General features: G+C 42.1%; 1 protein-coding gene across 4 annotated transcripts in view; it reads left to right on the plus strand.

Annotated features, from left to right (window-relative positions):
• Nucleotides 1–10,334: 10,334 nt before the first annotated feature.
• The window catches only part of celsr1a (cadherin EGF LAG seven-pass G-type receptor 1a), a 258,208-nt gene continuing 252,078 nt past the window's right edge, over nt 10,335–16,464 (plus strand). For all 4 annotated transcript variants that reach the window (XM_061959763.1, XM_061959765.1, XM_061959766.1 and 1 more), the window contains exon 1: nt 10,335–14,010. In XM_061959763.1, coding sequence (XP_061815747.1) covers nt 10,488–14,010 — 3,523 coding nt within the window. In that variant the 5' untranslated portion in view covers nt 10,335–10,487. The remainder of the gene's footprint in view (nt 14,011–16,464) is intronic.

Raw genomic sequence — 16,464 nt, forward strand, 5'->3', positions numbered from 1 at the left:
AAGATCACGGGTACAAGCGGCTGAAATGAGTTTCCTCCGCCAGGTGGCGGGGCTCTCCCTTAGAGATAGGGTGAGAAGCTCTGACATCCGGGAGGAGCTCAAAGTAAAGCCGCTGCTCCTCCACATCGAGAGGAGTCAGATGAGGTGGTTCGGGCATCTGGTCAGGATGCCACCCGAACGCCTCCCTCGGGAGGTGTTTAGGGCACGTCCGACCGGTAGGAGGCCGCGGGGAAGACCCAGGACACGTTGGGAAGACTATGTCTCCCGGCTGGCCTGGGAACGCCTCGGGGTCCCACAGGAAGAGCTGGACGAAGTGGCTGGGGAGAGGGAAGTCTGGGCTTCCCTGCTTAGGCTGCTGCCCCCGCGACCCGACCTCGGATAAGCGGAAGAAGATGGATGGATGGATGGAATACATAGAAAATGTATTTGTTTTTTTTCTTCTCATTTTTACTAGCAAATATTTTAATACAAATACATCCATCCATTTTTCTACCGCTTGTCCCTTTTGGGGTTGCGGGGGGTTGGAGCTTATCCCAGCTGCACATGGGCGGAAAGCGGTGTACACCCTGGACAAGTCACCACCTCATCGCAGGGCCAATACAGATAGATACACGACTCTATAAATTACTTTAAGATTAGAGTGTTTTTTTGTATTGAGATATAAAAGCAAATTAATTTTCATGTAGATAAGTGTTGATTACTTTTCGCCAAATTAGTCAATAGTTTGTACGGGTTTTGTTTATTCATGCGCTTCAATATCTTGCTACTGTTTTCTGTTTAAAAAAAGGGAAGGACAATCTTTAAAATGCCATCTTTCTTATTTTAAATGTTTCTTAATAAACTAACTGTTGGGTTAGTTACTGAAAACCAGTAACTAGTTACAGTTACTAGTTACTTTATTTCCAAAGTAACTCAGTTACTTACACCAAAAAGTAATGCGTTACTGTGAAAAGTAACTATTTAGTTACTTCTTTTTTTCTTGTTTTTTTTTAAAGCTCCCATTAATGCCCTTTTAGCCTTCATTTCAATATTGTTATTGCACTGGAGAATAATACAATCTGTTGATCAGGTCCCAGGGACCCCATCAAGTCATAAAAATGGGGTCCTACAGTAAATTTTTGGGGTCCCACTTTTTTGTAAGCTTTTTGCAAAAAAAAATTTAACCTATGCATTAACTTGTTGTATCTCACATTCTATATTGTGTTTTGGAAAAAGGTTGTCATAAACGTTACTTAATTCATTAAAAAAAAAAAATTAAAAAAAGAAAACAAATTTGTATACATATGTACATGTATTCAGTTATAAACATTCATTCAATTTCTTCTTTCTTTCAGTTTTTTCTATGTTTTTATTTAATAAGTTGAAGGTGTATTTATTTCAGTATACAAGTGTAAAAAGTGTTTTGCTTCTGTCATGAAATGGTGTGCCAGGGCATACATACATTTTATATTTAACGCTTAAATCTCTGGAGTCTACATCAACTTCAGATCTATTTCTCATTTCAAAAGGTTTTAGTTTTTTTATGTTTTTTTGTTTGTTTGTTTCCCCCCCTTTTTTGTCAAACAAAACTATGTTTTTAAAGGCAAACAAACAAAATATGCAAAATCTTCCACCAAAAAATATTTTTCAAAGTGGAATATTTGATGTGAAGTAATCGGAACCTTGGATAGGTCAATAATTCATAATAACATTGATTTTGATTCAATATTATGTTTTGAGCAATGACAGTTTGAAAGAAATTGATTAACGTGGACCCCGACTTAAACAAGTTGAAAAACGTATTCGGGTGTTACCATTTAGTGGTCAATTGTAGGGAATATGTACTGTACTGTGCAATCTACTAATAAAAGTCTCAATCAATCAATCCACTCCCTCGCTCTCTCGCTCTTTCTGTCTGCCCCTCCCTCACGAATGCTGCCGCGTGCGCACGATTTGTTTTGTTTTCAACCCCTTCTTTACCCTGAATGTACATTGAAAATACACGCAATCCTAACTCTAAATGCCGGACATTTGAGGCATTTAAGAAACTCCGCCCGGACAGCCCCGCAAAAGAAGACATGTCCGGGGAAAAAAGGAGGTCAGTCTAAAATATCTCCATGTTAAGAAACTCTGCTTCAGCTGCACCATGTCTTGTTAGTAAACACAGACACGCCCCCCCTCCTCCCCTCCCCACACCCACACCCAGACACACACACACACGGCGCCTCTTCTCTTATCCCCGTTGTGACACAGGAAGAATCACAAGGACGACACTGCAACTCTCCAATAAAACACACTCAGATCTTCTGTTTTTAGCCGATACTACATAAAAAATAACGCAGCAACGCATCATGTAGTAACGGTAACTGAGTTACTGAATATAAAAAGATTACTAGTTACCACCGAAACTAACAGCGTTACAATAACGCGTTAGTCCCAAAACTTTATAAGTATAGTAAAATTGTCATATTAGTACAGTACAGGCTGTACTACACTCTGCAGCATGCGTGTAGTGCAACTGTTGTCCACAGGGGGAAATGTTGCACAAGCTAACCTTAAAGTTGTATTTTTTTTGTCCTAAATTAATTCAGTTTAAAGCCTAATAATTTATTAAAATGTAAAATATCTACCAAAACTTTATATTTATTTAATTAAACTAAAATGCCAGTAAATAAATTCAAAATGTATTTTTTCTTTGTATTTTAACAAGCAATTTGTACCAATAAAGCTACATGACGGTGTAAATTACTTTAAGATTGGGGTCTTTTGTATTGAGATATGAAAGCAAATTAGTTTTCATGGAGATTACTTTTTAACAAACTAACCAATTTTTAATTCTGCACTTTAATATTTAGCTAATCTTTCCTTTTTTGAATATGAGGGAAAGTAGTTAAGTGCTTTTTTAAGTCCTCCTTGATAAACTAACGTGTTTTCTTAAGTATAGTGAAGTAACTTGTCTTGATAGTACAGTACAAACATGCTTGTAGTGTCGCTTTTGTCCACAAGGGGCAGTGTTGCACAAGGTAAACCCTGCTCTGGGTAAAGTTTTCTGTTGCAGTGTAGTTATTTTAGGCCCAAATTAATTACAGTAAATATAAAGCCAAATAATTTATTAAAATGTGAAATAATTATTTTAAACGTTATATGGATTAAACTGTACAATAGTAATACATAAATAGAAGTGTATAATTTGTTTTTTCTTCGCATTTTTACTGGCAAATGTTTCAATAAAAATACATGACGGTGTAAATTACTTTAGAATTAGGGTGTTTTGTGCTGAGATATGAAAGGAAATTAGTTTTCCTGGAGATTACTTCTGATTATTTGTCACTGAATTAATCAATAGTTTGCAAGGTTTTTTATTCCTGCAGTTCAATATCTATAAAAAAAAAGGGGGACCAGTCGTAAAAGTGTTATTTCTTTAAGTGCTCCTTGATAAACTAACGTGTTTTCTTAAGTATAGTAAGCTGTTACATATGCTGTAGTATGGTACATGGTACTTGTTATATATTGTATATATTACATAAAAATATATATCAGTACATATTATATACTGTATATATAATATGTAAATATTGCATGTATATTATATTTTATATTGCTACTACGGTACATTTTTAGTCTACTTTATACCTGCATTATCCTTTCCATCCTTACACTTTCCATCCTTTGTAACTGAGCTACTGTGTGGAACATGTCCCTTTTTGGATCAATAAAGTTTGTCTAAGTCTAAAAATAACATGTCCTGATAGTACAGTACAGGCTGCAATACAAGCATACTCTGCAGTGTGCTTCTAGTGCAGCTTTTGTCCACAGGGGGCAATGTTGCACAAGGTAAACATTACTGATACTGTTTTTTAGGCCCAAATGAATTATATATAAAGCCAACTCATTTTTTTTTAAATGGGGAAAAAAAAGAACAGCCCTTTATAAAATTGTGAAATTCAAATAAGTAATTATAAATGTGGTTAAATTGTTAAACCTCTTAAGGCTCAAACTGTTTGTTTACGTGCTTTTTTTTAAAATTTCTCTTTGCTATTTGGGCTTATTGGACCCTAATTAGAATCTAAAAAAATTAACAATCATCTTTTTATATGATGTACTTAGTCCATAAGTAACAAACGTGTACTTCATGTTTAGTGACATGCTAATTGTTATTTTTACACTTTTTTTCCCCCATATTCCATTGTATGTTATACTCTTCTGACACCACCAGATGACAATGTAAGTGTCCACATAAGGGCCATAAGACCCCAATTCAGAAGTGTACACAATTTTGGAAATAAGAGCTAAAAGGTGCTGTCCACGCATGTGGCCACTAAGGCCTTTAGAGGTTAAAAAGGAAATTGCTTGTATATTTTACAGTGGTTATAAAATAATAGTCGGTTTTTAAGATTGTATTCCTCAATTAATTAGATGAAAATTAAACATGTATTTCAATAGAAAATTGTGCCAATGATTTAAAGCAGGGGTCCCCAAACTTTTTGACTCGGGCCGCATTTGGGTTAAAAAAATTTGGCCGGGGGCCAGGCTGTATGTATATATATATATCCTGATGATTGAGGGTACCCCCCCCTCATGAAACAGGCCTGTAGAGATGAAATAGTCTTGTGATTTTTTCCCCACACATACATATATATATATATATATATATATATATATATATATATATATATATATATATCAATCAATCAATCTTTATTTATATAGCCCTAAATCACAAGTGTCTCAAAGGGCTGCACAAGCCACAACGACATCCTCGGTACAAAGCCCACATACGGGCAAGGAAAAACTCACCCCAGTGGGACGTCGATGACAGATGATAATAGGAAGGAAGGAAGGGAGGAAGGAAGGAAAGAAGGAAGGAAGGAAGGACGTATATCATTCGCTCTTCCATTTGACACCACTACTAAAAAAATGTATAACTATACCTGTTTTTTCCTGATTCTGTATTTTAAGGTGAAACAAAACATGAATAATGTTTAGTTTATCCTATATTAGTTCATTAAAATGTATAAAAAATATGTATAAGCCACATTGCGCATCAAATATCAATAGAAAAAAAATTTATTCAGCATTTCCAAGTGTTTATTTGTGGCGGCTCATCACAGATGATAATAAGAAGGAAGGAAGGAAGGACGTATATCATTCGCTCTTCCATTTGACACCGCCACTAAAAAAATTTATAACTATACCTGTTTTTTCATGATTCTGTATTTTAAGGTGAAACAAAACATGAATAATGTTTAGTTTATCCTATATTAGTTCATTAAAATGTATAAAAAAATATGTAAAAGCCACATTGCGCATCAAATATCAAAAGAAAAAAATGTATTCAGCATTTCCCAGTGTTTATTTGTGGCGGCTCATAACAGATGATAATAGGAAGGAAGGAAGGAAGGAAAGAAGGAAGGAAGGAAGGACATATACAATTCGCTCTTCCATTTGACACCGCCACTAAAAAAATGTATAGCTATACCTGTTTTTTCATGATTCTGTATTTTAAGGTGAAACATCCATCCATCCATCCATTTATTCCATCTATTTGTATAATAATATTTATTCCATCCATTCCATATATATATTGGGATATATATATAGGGATGTCCAATAATGGCTTTTTGCCGATATCCGATATTCCGATATTGTCCAACTCTTTAATTACCTATACCGATATCAACCGATATATGCAGTCGTGGAATTAACACATTATTATGCCTAATTTGGACAACCAGGTATGTTGAAGACTTTTAAAAAAAAATAATAAAAAAAAGATAAATAAATTAAAAACATTTTCTTGAATAAAAAAAAAAAAAGTAAAACAATATAAAAACAGTTACATAGAAACTAGCAATTAATGAAAATTAGTAAAAATTAACTGTTAAAGGTTAGTACTATTAGTGGACCAGCAGCACGCACAATCATGTGTGCTTACGGACTGTATCCCTTGCAGACTGTATTGATATATATTGTTATATAATGTAGGAACCAGAATATTAATAACAGAAAGAAACAACCCTCTTGTGTGAATGAGTGTAAATGAGGGAGGGAGGTTTTTTGGGTTGGTGTACTAATTGTAAGTGCATCTTGTGTTTTTTATGTTGATTTAATTAAAAAAAAACAAAAAAAAACGATACAGATAATAAATAAACGATACCAATAATTTCCGATATTACATTTTAACGCATTTATCGGCCGATAATGCCGATATTATCGGACATCCCTATATATATATATATATATATATATATATATATATATATATATATATATATATATATGTCTTAATAAGGTTATCCAAAAAATAGTGCTCGATACCGTAGTAGAGCGCAATATATGTATGTGTGGGAAAAAAATCACAAGACTATTTCATCTCTACAGGCCTGTTTCATGAGGGGGGGTACCCTCAATCATCAGGAGAGTTTAATGGGAGCATTCGCATACCATGGTTTATATAGGGCACAGAGTGGGTGGGTACAGGCTGGCCTAGGGGCGTGGTGATTGGCTCATGTGTTACCTAGGAGGTGTTTCCGTCTATGGCGGCATGCTGTTACAATTTCGCTGCGCTTGTTGAGGGATGACAGGTCTGGACGGTAAATAATAAACAGTTTCTCTTTCAAGCATAGGTTGCATCTTTTATTACCACTATTGTAAGGTGTGCTGGATGCAAGAATTTGCCATGTTATTGAATATTCAACATTATTGTCTTTGAGGTCCCAAATGTGTTTGCTGAGTTCTGTGGTATTTCACAGGTTTTTGTTCCTGAAAGAAGCCTTGTGATTGTTCCATCTGGTTTTGAATTCTCCCTCGGTTAATCCTACATATGTGTCGGATGTGTTAATGTCCTTGCGTATTACCTTAGATTGGTAGACAACTGATGTTTGTAAGCACCCCCCCGTTGAGAGGGCAATCAGGTTTCTTTCGACAGTTACATCCTTTGTTGGTTTTGGAGTCGCTCTGTCTGGGGGCCGACGGCTCATTTGCAATTGTTTTGTTGTGGTTTGAGATGATTTGTCGTATATTGTTCATGCAGCTGTAGCTCAATTTAATGTTGTTCTTGTTGAATACTTTTCTTAGGGTGTTGTCTTTGGGAAAGTGTTTGTCAATCAGATTGAGGAATTTGTGTCCAATGTTCGTTGAGACGTTTTTGCTGTATGGGGGGTTGTACCAGATGATGTCGTTTATATATATATATATATATATATATATATATATATATATATATACATATACATTAGAGATGCGCGGATAGGCAATTTATTTCATCCGCAACCGCGTCAGAAAGTCGTCAACCATCCGCCATCCACCCGATGTAACGTTTGATCAGAACTGCACCCGCCCGCCATCCGCCCGCTGTTATATATCTAATATTAATTAAAAAAAAAAAAAAAGGGTGAAAACTACGCGAATTGCACCTTGTGCAGACAAGATTTTTCGATCGGACACGGAGGAATTAGCGATGTAAAAGACCACGTTGGGACAAAAAAACACAAGTCTAATGCCGTTGCTAGCGATACAAGTGGAAAACTTTCAACGTTTTTCGTCGCCCAAACAGATTCTTTGGATGTGATAAATGCCGAAGTTTTATTTACGGAGGCAATAATTGAGCATGGACTTCCAATCGCACTGGCTGATCACATGGGACAGTTAATAATGTAATGCAACCTTTAAAAATCATTACGCGGTGATCGCGATCCCAAAAATAAACTTTTCTTGCATGATAATGTCCAGAAAAATTTGCTTTATACTACTATAGAGTCCTTTTAACGAATGAGTTTGATGGTTTATCACAAACCTTAAATGAAATTCCATGGCCACCGTCCTGCTCTCTATATCAACCAGGGTGAGCCCCACCCCTTTCGTGAGCGCACTGCGAAAGCGGACGAGGCGGGGTGTCGGTGCGGTGGGCGCGGTAGTGACCCTGGACGTGCGTCGGGCCCTTCTCGCGGATCGCCTCAGCTACGGCTCCCGGTGGGGCCCTCTCGGGGGAAGGGGCCTCGGTCCCGGACCCCGGCGAGGCGTCCCTTCTCCGCTCCGTAAAAGTGTCCATCTCTTTTCTTTTCTTTTTCTTCTGTTGTGGCATATGCAGCAGGTGCCTGCTCGTTTTTCGTATGTGGGTAACAACATTTAACTATGTATATATATTTCCGAATTGGTTTAACTGCCACCCGCAAAAAAAAAAAAAAAAAATCTAATTAATCCGCCCGACCCGACCCGCGAGCGGATAAAATCTTATTGTTTTTAATTTCATCCGCCCGATCCGCGGATAATCCGCGGACTCCGCGGTTGTGTCCGCAAACCGCGCATCTCTAATATACATACCGTATTTTCCGCACTATAAGGCGCACCTAAAAACCACAATTTTTCTCAAAAGCTGACAGTGCGCCTTATAACCCGGTGCGCTTTATTACGATTCATTTTCATAAAGTTTCGATCTCGCAACTTCGGTAAACAGCCGCCATCTTTTTTCCCGGTAGAACAGGAAGCGCTTCTTCTTCTACGCAAGCAACCGCCAAGGAAAGCACCCGCCCCCATAGAACAGGAAGCGCTTCTTCTTCTACTGTAAGCAACCACCCGCCCCCGGAAGAAGAAGTAAAAACGCGCGGATATCACCGTACGTTTCATTTCCTGTTTACATCTGTAAAGACCACAAAATGGCTCCTACTAAGCGATCCGGTTCATAAAAAGACGCAATCTCTCCATCCGCACACGGATTACTACCGTATTTCACAGCAACTGATATTCCTGTGACCCGCACTGTGGAACGGGAGCACGTACGGTGAATATTCGCACCACAGGGAATGAGAAGTCATCCTTCACTGTGGTTCTAGCTTGCCATGCTAACTTCCACCCATGGTGATATTCAAAAGGAAGACCTTGCCAAAAGAGACCTTTCCAGCCGGCGTCATCATAAAAGCTAACTCGAAGGGATGGATGGATGAAGAAAAGATGAGCGAGTGGTTAAGGGAAGTTTACGCGAAGAGGCCGGGTGGCTTTTTTCACACAGCTCCGAAGGCGAACACACCTTCACTAAGACGGGCAGACAGCCTCGGACGACATACGCCAACATTTGCCAGTGGATCGTAAATGCCTGGGCAGATATTTCGGTCACAACTGTGGTCCGAGCTTTCCGGAAGGCAGGATTCACAGAACAACAGCGACACTGACTCCCGATGACTTCTACGAGACGGAACCGGCCATTTTGGATACCACGCTTGCGCAACTTTTCAATTCGGACACCGAAGACGAAGAATTCGAAGGATTTACGAATGAAGAATAACTTCAGAAGGTGAGCGCTATGTTTATTTTGTGTGTTGTGACATTAACGTTCGAGCAACATTATGTTACTATTGCTCTACACCATTTTGAATTTTACTATGTTTGTGATTGCACATTTGCGTACATTTTGGGACAGAGTTGTTAGAACGCTGGTTTTCAATATATTATTAAAGTTTGACTGAACTATCTGACTGTTTTTTTGACATTCACTTTAGCGCAGCGTTTTTTTGACATTCACTTTAGCGCAGCGTAGGCGCGGCTTATAGTCCGGGGCGGCTTATAGTCCGGGGCGGCTTATTGGTGGACAAAATTATGAAATATGTAATTCATAGAAGGTGCGGCTAATAATCCGGTGCGCCTTATAGTGCGGAAAATACGGTACATACATACACATTGTCTTTATAATCTGTTTTGTCATTTAACATCAATTAACATTGATGTTCATCAACATTTAACATTGTCACGCTATCGATGGGAAAATTAATTTTTAGACAATATGATTTGCCTGAGCGGCTAGGAGACACTAAAAGTAACAAGCGGTAGAAAATGGATTAGAAAGGAAAGATTTAAAAAAAAAAAAAAAAAATTACTTGGGACTTCCTGTGGGCCGGATTTTGGATGTGGAGGGGCCGGATCTGGCCCTCGGGCCGTAGTTTGGGGATTAAAAGGAATCACATCTGGACAAAACATCTATTTTCTTTAAGTGACATAGTTAATGTTTTTAAAATACATGGTGTTAAAATAACCAAATAGTTTGCGAGGTTGGTCCTCCCTGCACTTTAATCTGCTGCTATTATGCGGTGTGGTTGCAAGAAAAGGCAGCAAGAGTCTTTAAAGTGCATTAGGAATTTAAAACAAGCGCTCACCTTATTAGACTAACAATGCACTTGTGCGCACTGGTCACCCGCTCAGGACCACTTCCTAAATCTCCATGAGAAAAAAAGCCCCCCCCCGTGAAAGCCTCTCGGAGGGGGACCCAGCAGGTTTATGCTAATGAGCTCCTCAGGAGGAGGAGGAGGAGGAGGAGGAGGAGGAGGATAGACGCAAGAGAGCCGCGGAGCCATTTTGTAGTCATTTTAAAACTCCACAGGCTGGGAACGCAGCTGCTGTGCGCCGTGGATTCCACTGACACTATGGATACACGTTAAAACTTCCAACATGAAGGATAAAAGTAAAACGCGCCGCTGGGAGAAGAAGAGTTAACAAATCCAACTTTACTCTTGTCAAGCATGGAGCTGTGGAGCTTTTGGTTTGGGGTCTGTGCCTTCCTCCACGCGCAGCTTGTGGCATGTTTGGATCTTCACCTCACGGAGACTTTGCAACCCGGCACTCTCTTGGCCGACCTGTCCCTCGGACCGGGATGGACGTATAAACTGGACAGGACTTTATCACCTGAAACCACGCGGGGACTTTTCCAAGTCGGGAAGCAGAGTGGAACTATCAGACTGTCCCAGAAAGTGGAGTGTGCGCGCATGACGAGGAACCCCGCGCCTGTTCACTTCAGGAGCAACTCGTTGACTTCTGGAGATGTCATCTTGACACATTTAAACGTGTTTGTCCACGGACAGGACTGTTTTATTAAATACAAGAGAAAGACATCTACAGACAAGGTGGACATTCACATTAAACACTCTTTAAAAGTGGAGGCAACTTCCTGTCTACCTGCAGGGTTTTTGCTTTTCAACGCAACAGAACTTCTGCCTTCTTTAACAAGGAGCACCTCCTTCCTGGACACCATGTGTGTTGGACAACATTTTGCTGCGCTGTTTAGACATGGAGGTTTATTTTTGGCCAAGGACTTGTGTCCTGAAAGCATCAGGACAGTGGATTTGGATTGCCCGCTGCACAGCTCTGAAGGCGTCCGACTCAACATGCAGCTCACTTTGGCTTTTGGAATCGTGCCTAAAGATGGATTCATACAAGCGACAACTCAGGAAATCACTGGGAAATCAATCCGGAGAGGTAAGCGACAGGTGAATACGTCCCCCCAGTTCCAGCTCCCCAACTACCAGGTGTCGGTGCCTGAGAATGAACCCGCCGGGACGCGGGTCATCACCCTGAAAGCCACAGACCCGGATGATGGCGAGGCAGGGAGGCTGGAGTACGGCATGGAAGCGTTGTTTGACAGCAGGTCGAATGACTTCTTCACTATTGACACTCAGACAGGCAGCATAGCAACCATTCAGGCTTTAGACAGGGAAGTCAAAGACACGCATGTTTTTAAAGTGACAGTCCGTGACAACGGAACGCCGAGAAGACAAGCCACTTCTTACCTGACTGTCACTGTGAGCGACACCAACGACCACGGCCCGGTGTTTGAGCAGAACGAGTACAGAGTCAGCATACGTGAGAATGTAGAAGTCGGCTTTGAGGTGATGACCATCCGCGCCACCGATGGGGACGCCCCCGCTAACGCTAACATGATCTATAAAATAATAAACAGCGACGGCGGTAACGTCTTCGAGATAGATCCCCGTAACGGCTTGGTGAGGATCCGAGAGCGACCAGACAGGGAGACGAGAGCTCAGTACCAGCTGATTGTGGAGGCTAACGACCAAGGCAAGGATCCGTGTCCTCGCAGTGCCACGGCGACGGTCCACATCTCTGTGGAGGATGAGAATGACAACTACCCACAATTCAGCAAAAAGAGATACGTCGTACAGGTGCAGGAGAACGTGGCCATCAACACCAAAGTCATCCAAGTGGAGGCGACAGACAAAGACGAAGGGAACAACGCTAAAGTACACTACAGCATCATCAGCGGCAATGTCAAAGGTCAGTTCTACATCCACTCCCCCACTGGCGTCATTGACATCATCAACCCTCTGGACTATGAGATGATCCGCGAGTATAATCTGAGAATAAAGGCGCAGGATGGCGGCAGGCCTCCGCTGATCAACGGCACTGGGATGGTGGTGGTACAGGTGGTGGACGTCAATGACAATTCCCCCATGTTTGTCAGCACGCCTTTCCAGGCTACTGTTCTGGAAAACGTGGCCATCGGCTACTCTGTCATTCACATTCAAGCAATCGACGGTGATTTTGGGGAGAACGCCAGACTGGAATACCGGCTAACGGATACTACTCCTGGTTTCCCGTTTACCATCAACAACAGCACCGGGTGGATTACAGCAAGTGAAGAGCTGGACCGGGAGACTATTGAGTTCTACAGCTTCGGCGTGGAAGCGAGAGACAACGGCATTCCTGTCATGTCGTCCTCAGCGAGTGTTAGCATCACTGTGCTGGATGTAAATGATAACGTGCCTACATTTACAGAGAAGATCTACTCACTTAAAATCAACGAGGATGCCATCGTAGGGACTAGCGTGCTCACAGTGACTGCTCTGGACCGCGACGTCAACAGTGTAGTGACCTATCAGATTTCCAGCGGCAACACCAGGAACCGCTTTGCCATCACCAGCCAGAGCGGTGGTGGTCTCATCACTCTGGCCCTACCATTGGACTACAAGCAGGAACGGCAGTATGTCTTGACAGTCACTGCCAGCGACGGAACCCGCTCGGACACTGCGCAGGTGTTTATTAACGTCACGGACGCCAACACGCATAGACCCGTCTTCCAGAGTGCCAACTACCAAGTGATGCTCGGTGAGGAGCAACCCGTTGGATCCACCGTGGTTGTGATTAGCGCGACGGATGAAGATACGGGAGAAAATGCTCGCATCACATACATCATGGAGGACAGCGTTCCTCAGTTTAAAATAGACTCAGACACCGGTGCCATCACGACCCAGATGGAGATTGACTATGAAGACCAGGCGTCCTACACGTTGGCTATCATCGCCAGAGACAACGGTATCCCACAAAAATCCGACACCACCTACGTGGAGATTATCGTCGTGGACGCTAACGATAATTCGCCTCAGTTTCTACGAGACATGTACCAAGGCAGCGTTTTTGAAGATGCTCCTGTCTACACTAGCGTCCTCCAGATTTCTGCATCAGACAGAGATTCCGACTCAAATGGAAGGCTAAGCTATACATTCCTGGGCGGTGATGACGGTGATGGGGACTTCTTTATCGAGCAGTATTCTGGCATTATCAGAACGGCTCGCAAGCTTGATAGAGAGAATGTTCCTGTTTACAATCTGAAGGCCTTTGCTGTGGACAAGGGGGTTCCACCTCTGAAAGCAGCTGTCCCCATACATGTGGTTGTTCAGGACATAAACGACAACGCCCCGGTGTTTGAGAAGGATGAGTTGTTTATCCATGTGGAGGAGAACAGCCCATTAGGGTCCGTCGTTGCCCGGATCACTGCCACCGACCCGGACGAGGGCACAAACGCTCAAATCATGTATCAGATAGTCGAAGGGAACTTTCCACAGATTTTCGAGCTGGACATCTTCAACGGCGAACTCTATTCACTCATAGACCTGGACTATGAGACCAGAACAGAGTACGTCATCGTGGTCCAGGCCACCTCGGCGCCTCTAGTGAGCCGGGTCACCGTGCACATCAGGCTGGTGGACATGAACGACAACAGGCCAGTGCTGCAAGACTTTGAGATCATTTTCAACAACTACGTCACAAACAAGTCCAACAGTTTCCCGTCAGGAATAATCGGGAGGGTACCTGCCCATGACCCGGACGTGTCGGATAAGTTGCGGTACACGTTTCAGTCTGGAAACGAGCTCAATCTGCTGCTGCTCAATGAGGACACGGGGGATTTGCGGCTGAACAAGGACTTGGACAATGACAGACCGCTGGAGGCACCGATGATCATCTCTGTCACAGGTAAGACCCTTTTTCTAATCTCTGATGTCATTGCATGCAAAAAAAGTAATGATAATGGCGTAATTTGGCGTAGCTAGTCCGGACGTTCAGGATGTGCGCTGCAGGCTCTTTGCAGGATCCGGTTCAGCTGCTTTCGTGAATGCATTGTGTGCAGGTAGATGGTTCAGGTCATAAAATGTGCTATTTGGAGGGCGCACACAGGCTCTAGTCAAGCTTTGCTTTTCTGACACTTCCTCTCGGGATAAATTGCTGTTTTTTTTGCTACAGAAGCAGACTTTGTGCTTTAAAAGTTAAAGATTAGACCAAAGCAAACATCTGTAGTCAAACGAGCAAGGTGAGGGCTCCAGCTTTGCAAAGTGTTGCAAGAAGCGCCATTAATCAGTCAGGGATCAATCGAATAGAATAAACTACTGACAGCTGCATGCACAGCCCTCTTTGTCCTGCTGTAAAGCTGGCAAACAGCCCAACCCAGCGCCACTCTTTTGCACCCTGTCATCTTATTTCCTCTCAAGTCAATTCGATCACGATCCTGGACCGCTTCGGGCGCTCTTGGCGACTGAGTTGTGGTCCCATCAGGTGGTGGAAGTCTTCCACCTTGTTTGAGTGGAAAGTGTTGTTTTGCTAAGTGACTAGCTCCCCGTCTTTGTCTCAAACAAAAGACAGACTGCCCTTTTATTACTGTTAGAGGGAGGGTATTGGGTGGCTGACCTCAATAGATTCAGACCTTATAGCCACCCCCCACCCCCATTCAAAGCAGCCTCCTGTTTGTCAATAACAGCTGACGGCCCTTGTATCCCTGACAACAGCGACCTCATGATGGTCCCAATGGGGGTTTCATTCAATCTTCATATTGTGACAAGTCAGCGTTTTCCATAGGTTTGCAGCTATGGGGTGGTGCACCTCGACTGTTACGTTTCATAGACTTTGAAGACCCTCACATCCTCCTGAGAGCCATTGTCTTCTCTAGTTGACATGCATGACAGGGATATTTTTTTACCCGATATTTGTAACTCTGACAAAAGAAGTACACAACAAACAAATGTCCACTGCAAAAGATGCTGGTTCTAAGGGGAATACAGTAGTGCCTCAACTTACAAGCTTAGTTGGTTCTGTGACGAAGCTCTTAAGTTGGCGACAAACTCAGTCATGTTTTTGATTATTTCTTTAATTCAGGCCAAGGGTGACCAAACTTTTTGACTGGGGGGCCGGGCCGTGTGTGTGTTTACATACATCCATCCATCCATCCATCCATTTTCTACCGCTTATTCCCTTTAGGGTCGCGGGGGGGCGCTGGAGCCTATCTCAGCTACAATCGGGCGGAAGGCGGGGTACACCCTGGACAAGTCGCCACCTCATCGCAGGGCCTATGTTTACATATTTTAATAATATAATGGATATATAATTACTAATTATTATAATTGAATATTAAGAGTATATGAAAGTTCAACTCCTACATTGTTGAGTCAAACATGTGGAGAGAGTGTTTTGCATTTTTCCCATCATGTCATGCAATGGATTGTGGGTGTAACTTCAAATGTTTATGCGAATTGGACGTTTTTTTTAATAATATCCACAACTTTCAGTGAGCTGGTTATGTTACGTGTGACCATGTGTGTTGACTTTTTGTGTTAGTTGAATTTATTTTTTTCTGCGCCATCATGACTAGGGAAGGTTGTTTGGATTGGTCCATATAAGTAATATGTTGTGCACACATTCTTCATAAAGTACACTTCAACCTGCGTTACTCACGTTGTCCACGTGATGGCGACCAGTCAGACCTCCAGTTATTTAAGTTTAATATGAGACATGCACCTAAAAATTGGCCCTATTGTGTGAATGTGAGTGTGAATGTTGTCTGTCTATCTGTGTTGGCCCTGTGATGAGGTGGCGACTTGTCCAGGGTGTACCCCGCCTTCCGCCCGAATGCAGCTGAGATAAGCTCCAGCGACCCCGAAAGGGACAAGTGGTAGAAAATGGATGGATGGATGGATGGATGGATGATTGCTATATGAACTGTCTTGCGGACCAAATTGAAGATGCTGGTGGCCCACTCCTAGCTGTAGTTTGGACACCCCTGTTTATATTCAATTAATATTATCCACTTCTTCTTCTCAGCACTGTCCTTCACGCTTACGTCCTTCCTTCCCATGAGTGGAAAAACAAAGTTATGCCCACCTTTAGCTACAAGCTAATACTAGCAAGTAAGACTGGATGTTTTGGTCGGATCTTAGAGTTTCACTGAGACATTTGCTACGCCAGCCAATAGCAGAGATGCTTGTAACTAGAGATGTCCGATAATATCGGCCGGCCGATAAATGCTTTAAAATGTAATATCGGAAATTATCGGTGTCGGTTTCAAAAAGTAAAATTAATGACTTTTTAAAACGCTTGATGACGTCATCAAACCGCCGCGAGCGGAGCATAACAACAACAAGAGTGTGTTGTTGCCGGTGC

Source organism: Nerophis lumbriciformis, linkage group LG05 (genome assembly GCF_033978685.3).
Source record: "Nerophis lumbriciformis linkage group LG05, RoL_Nlum_v2.1, whole genome shotgun sequence".
NCBI lineage: Eukaryota > Metazoa > Chordata > Actinopteri > Syngnathiformes > Syngnathidae > Nerophis > Nerophis lumbriciformis.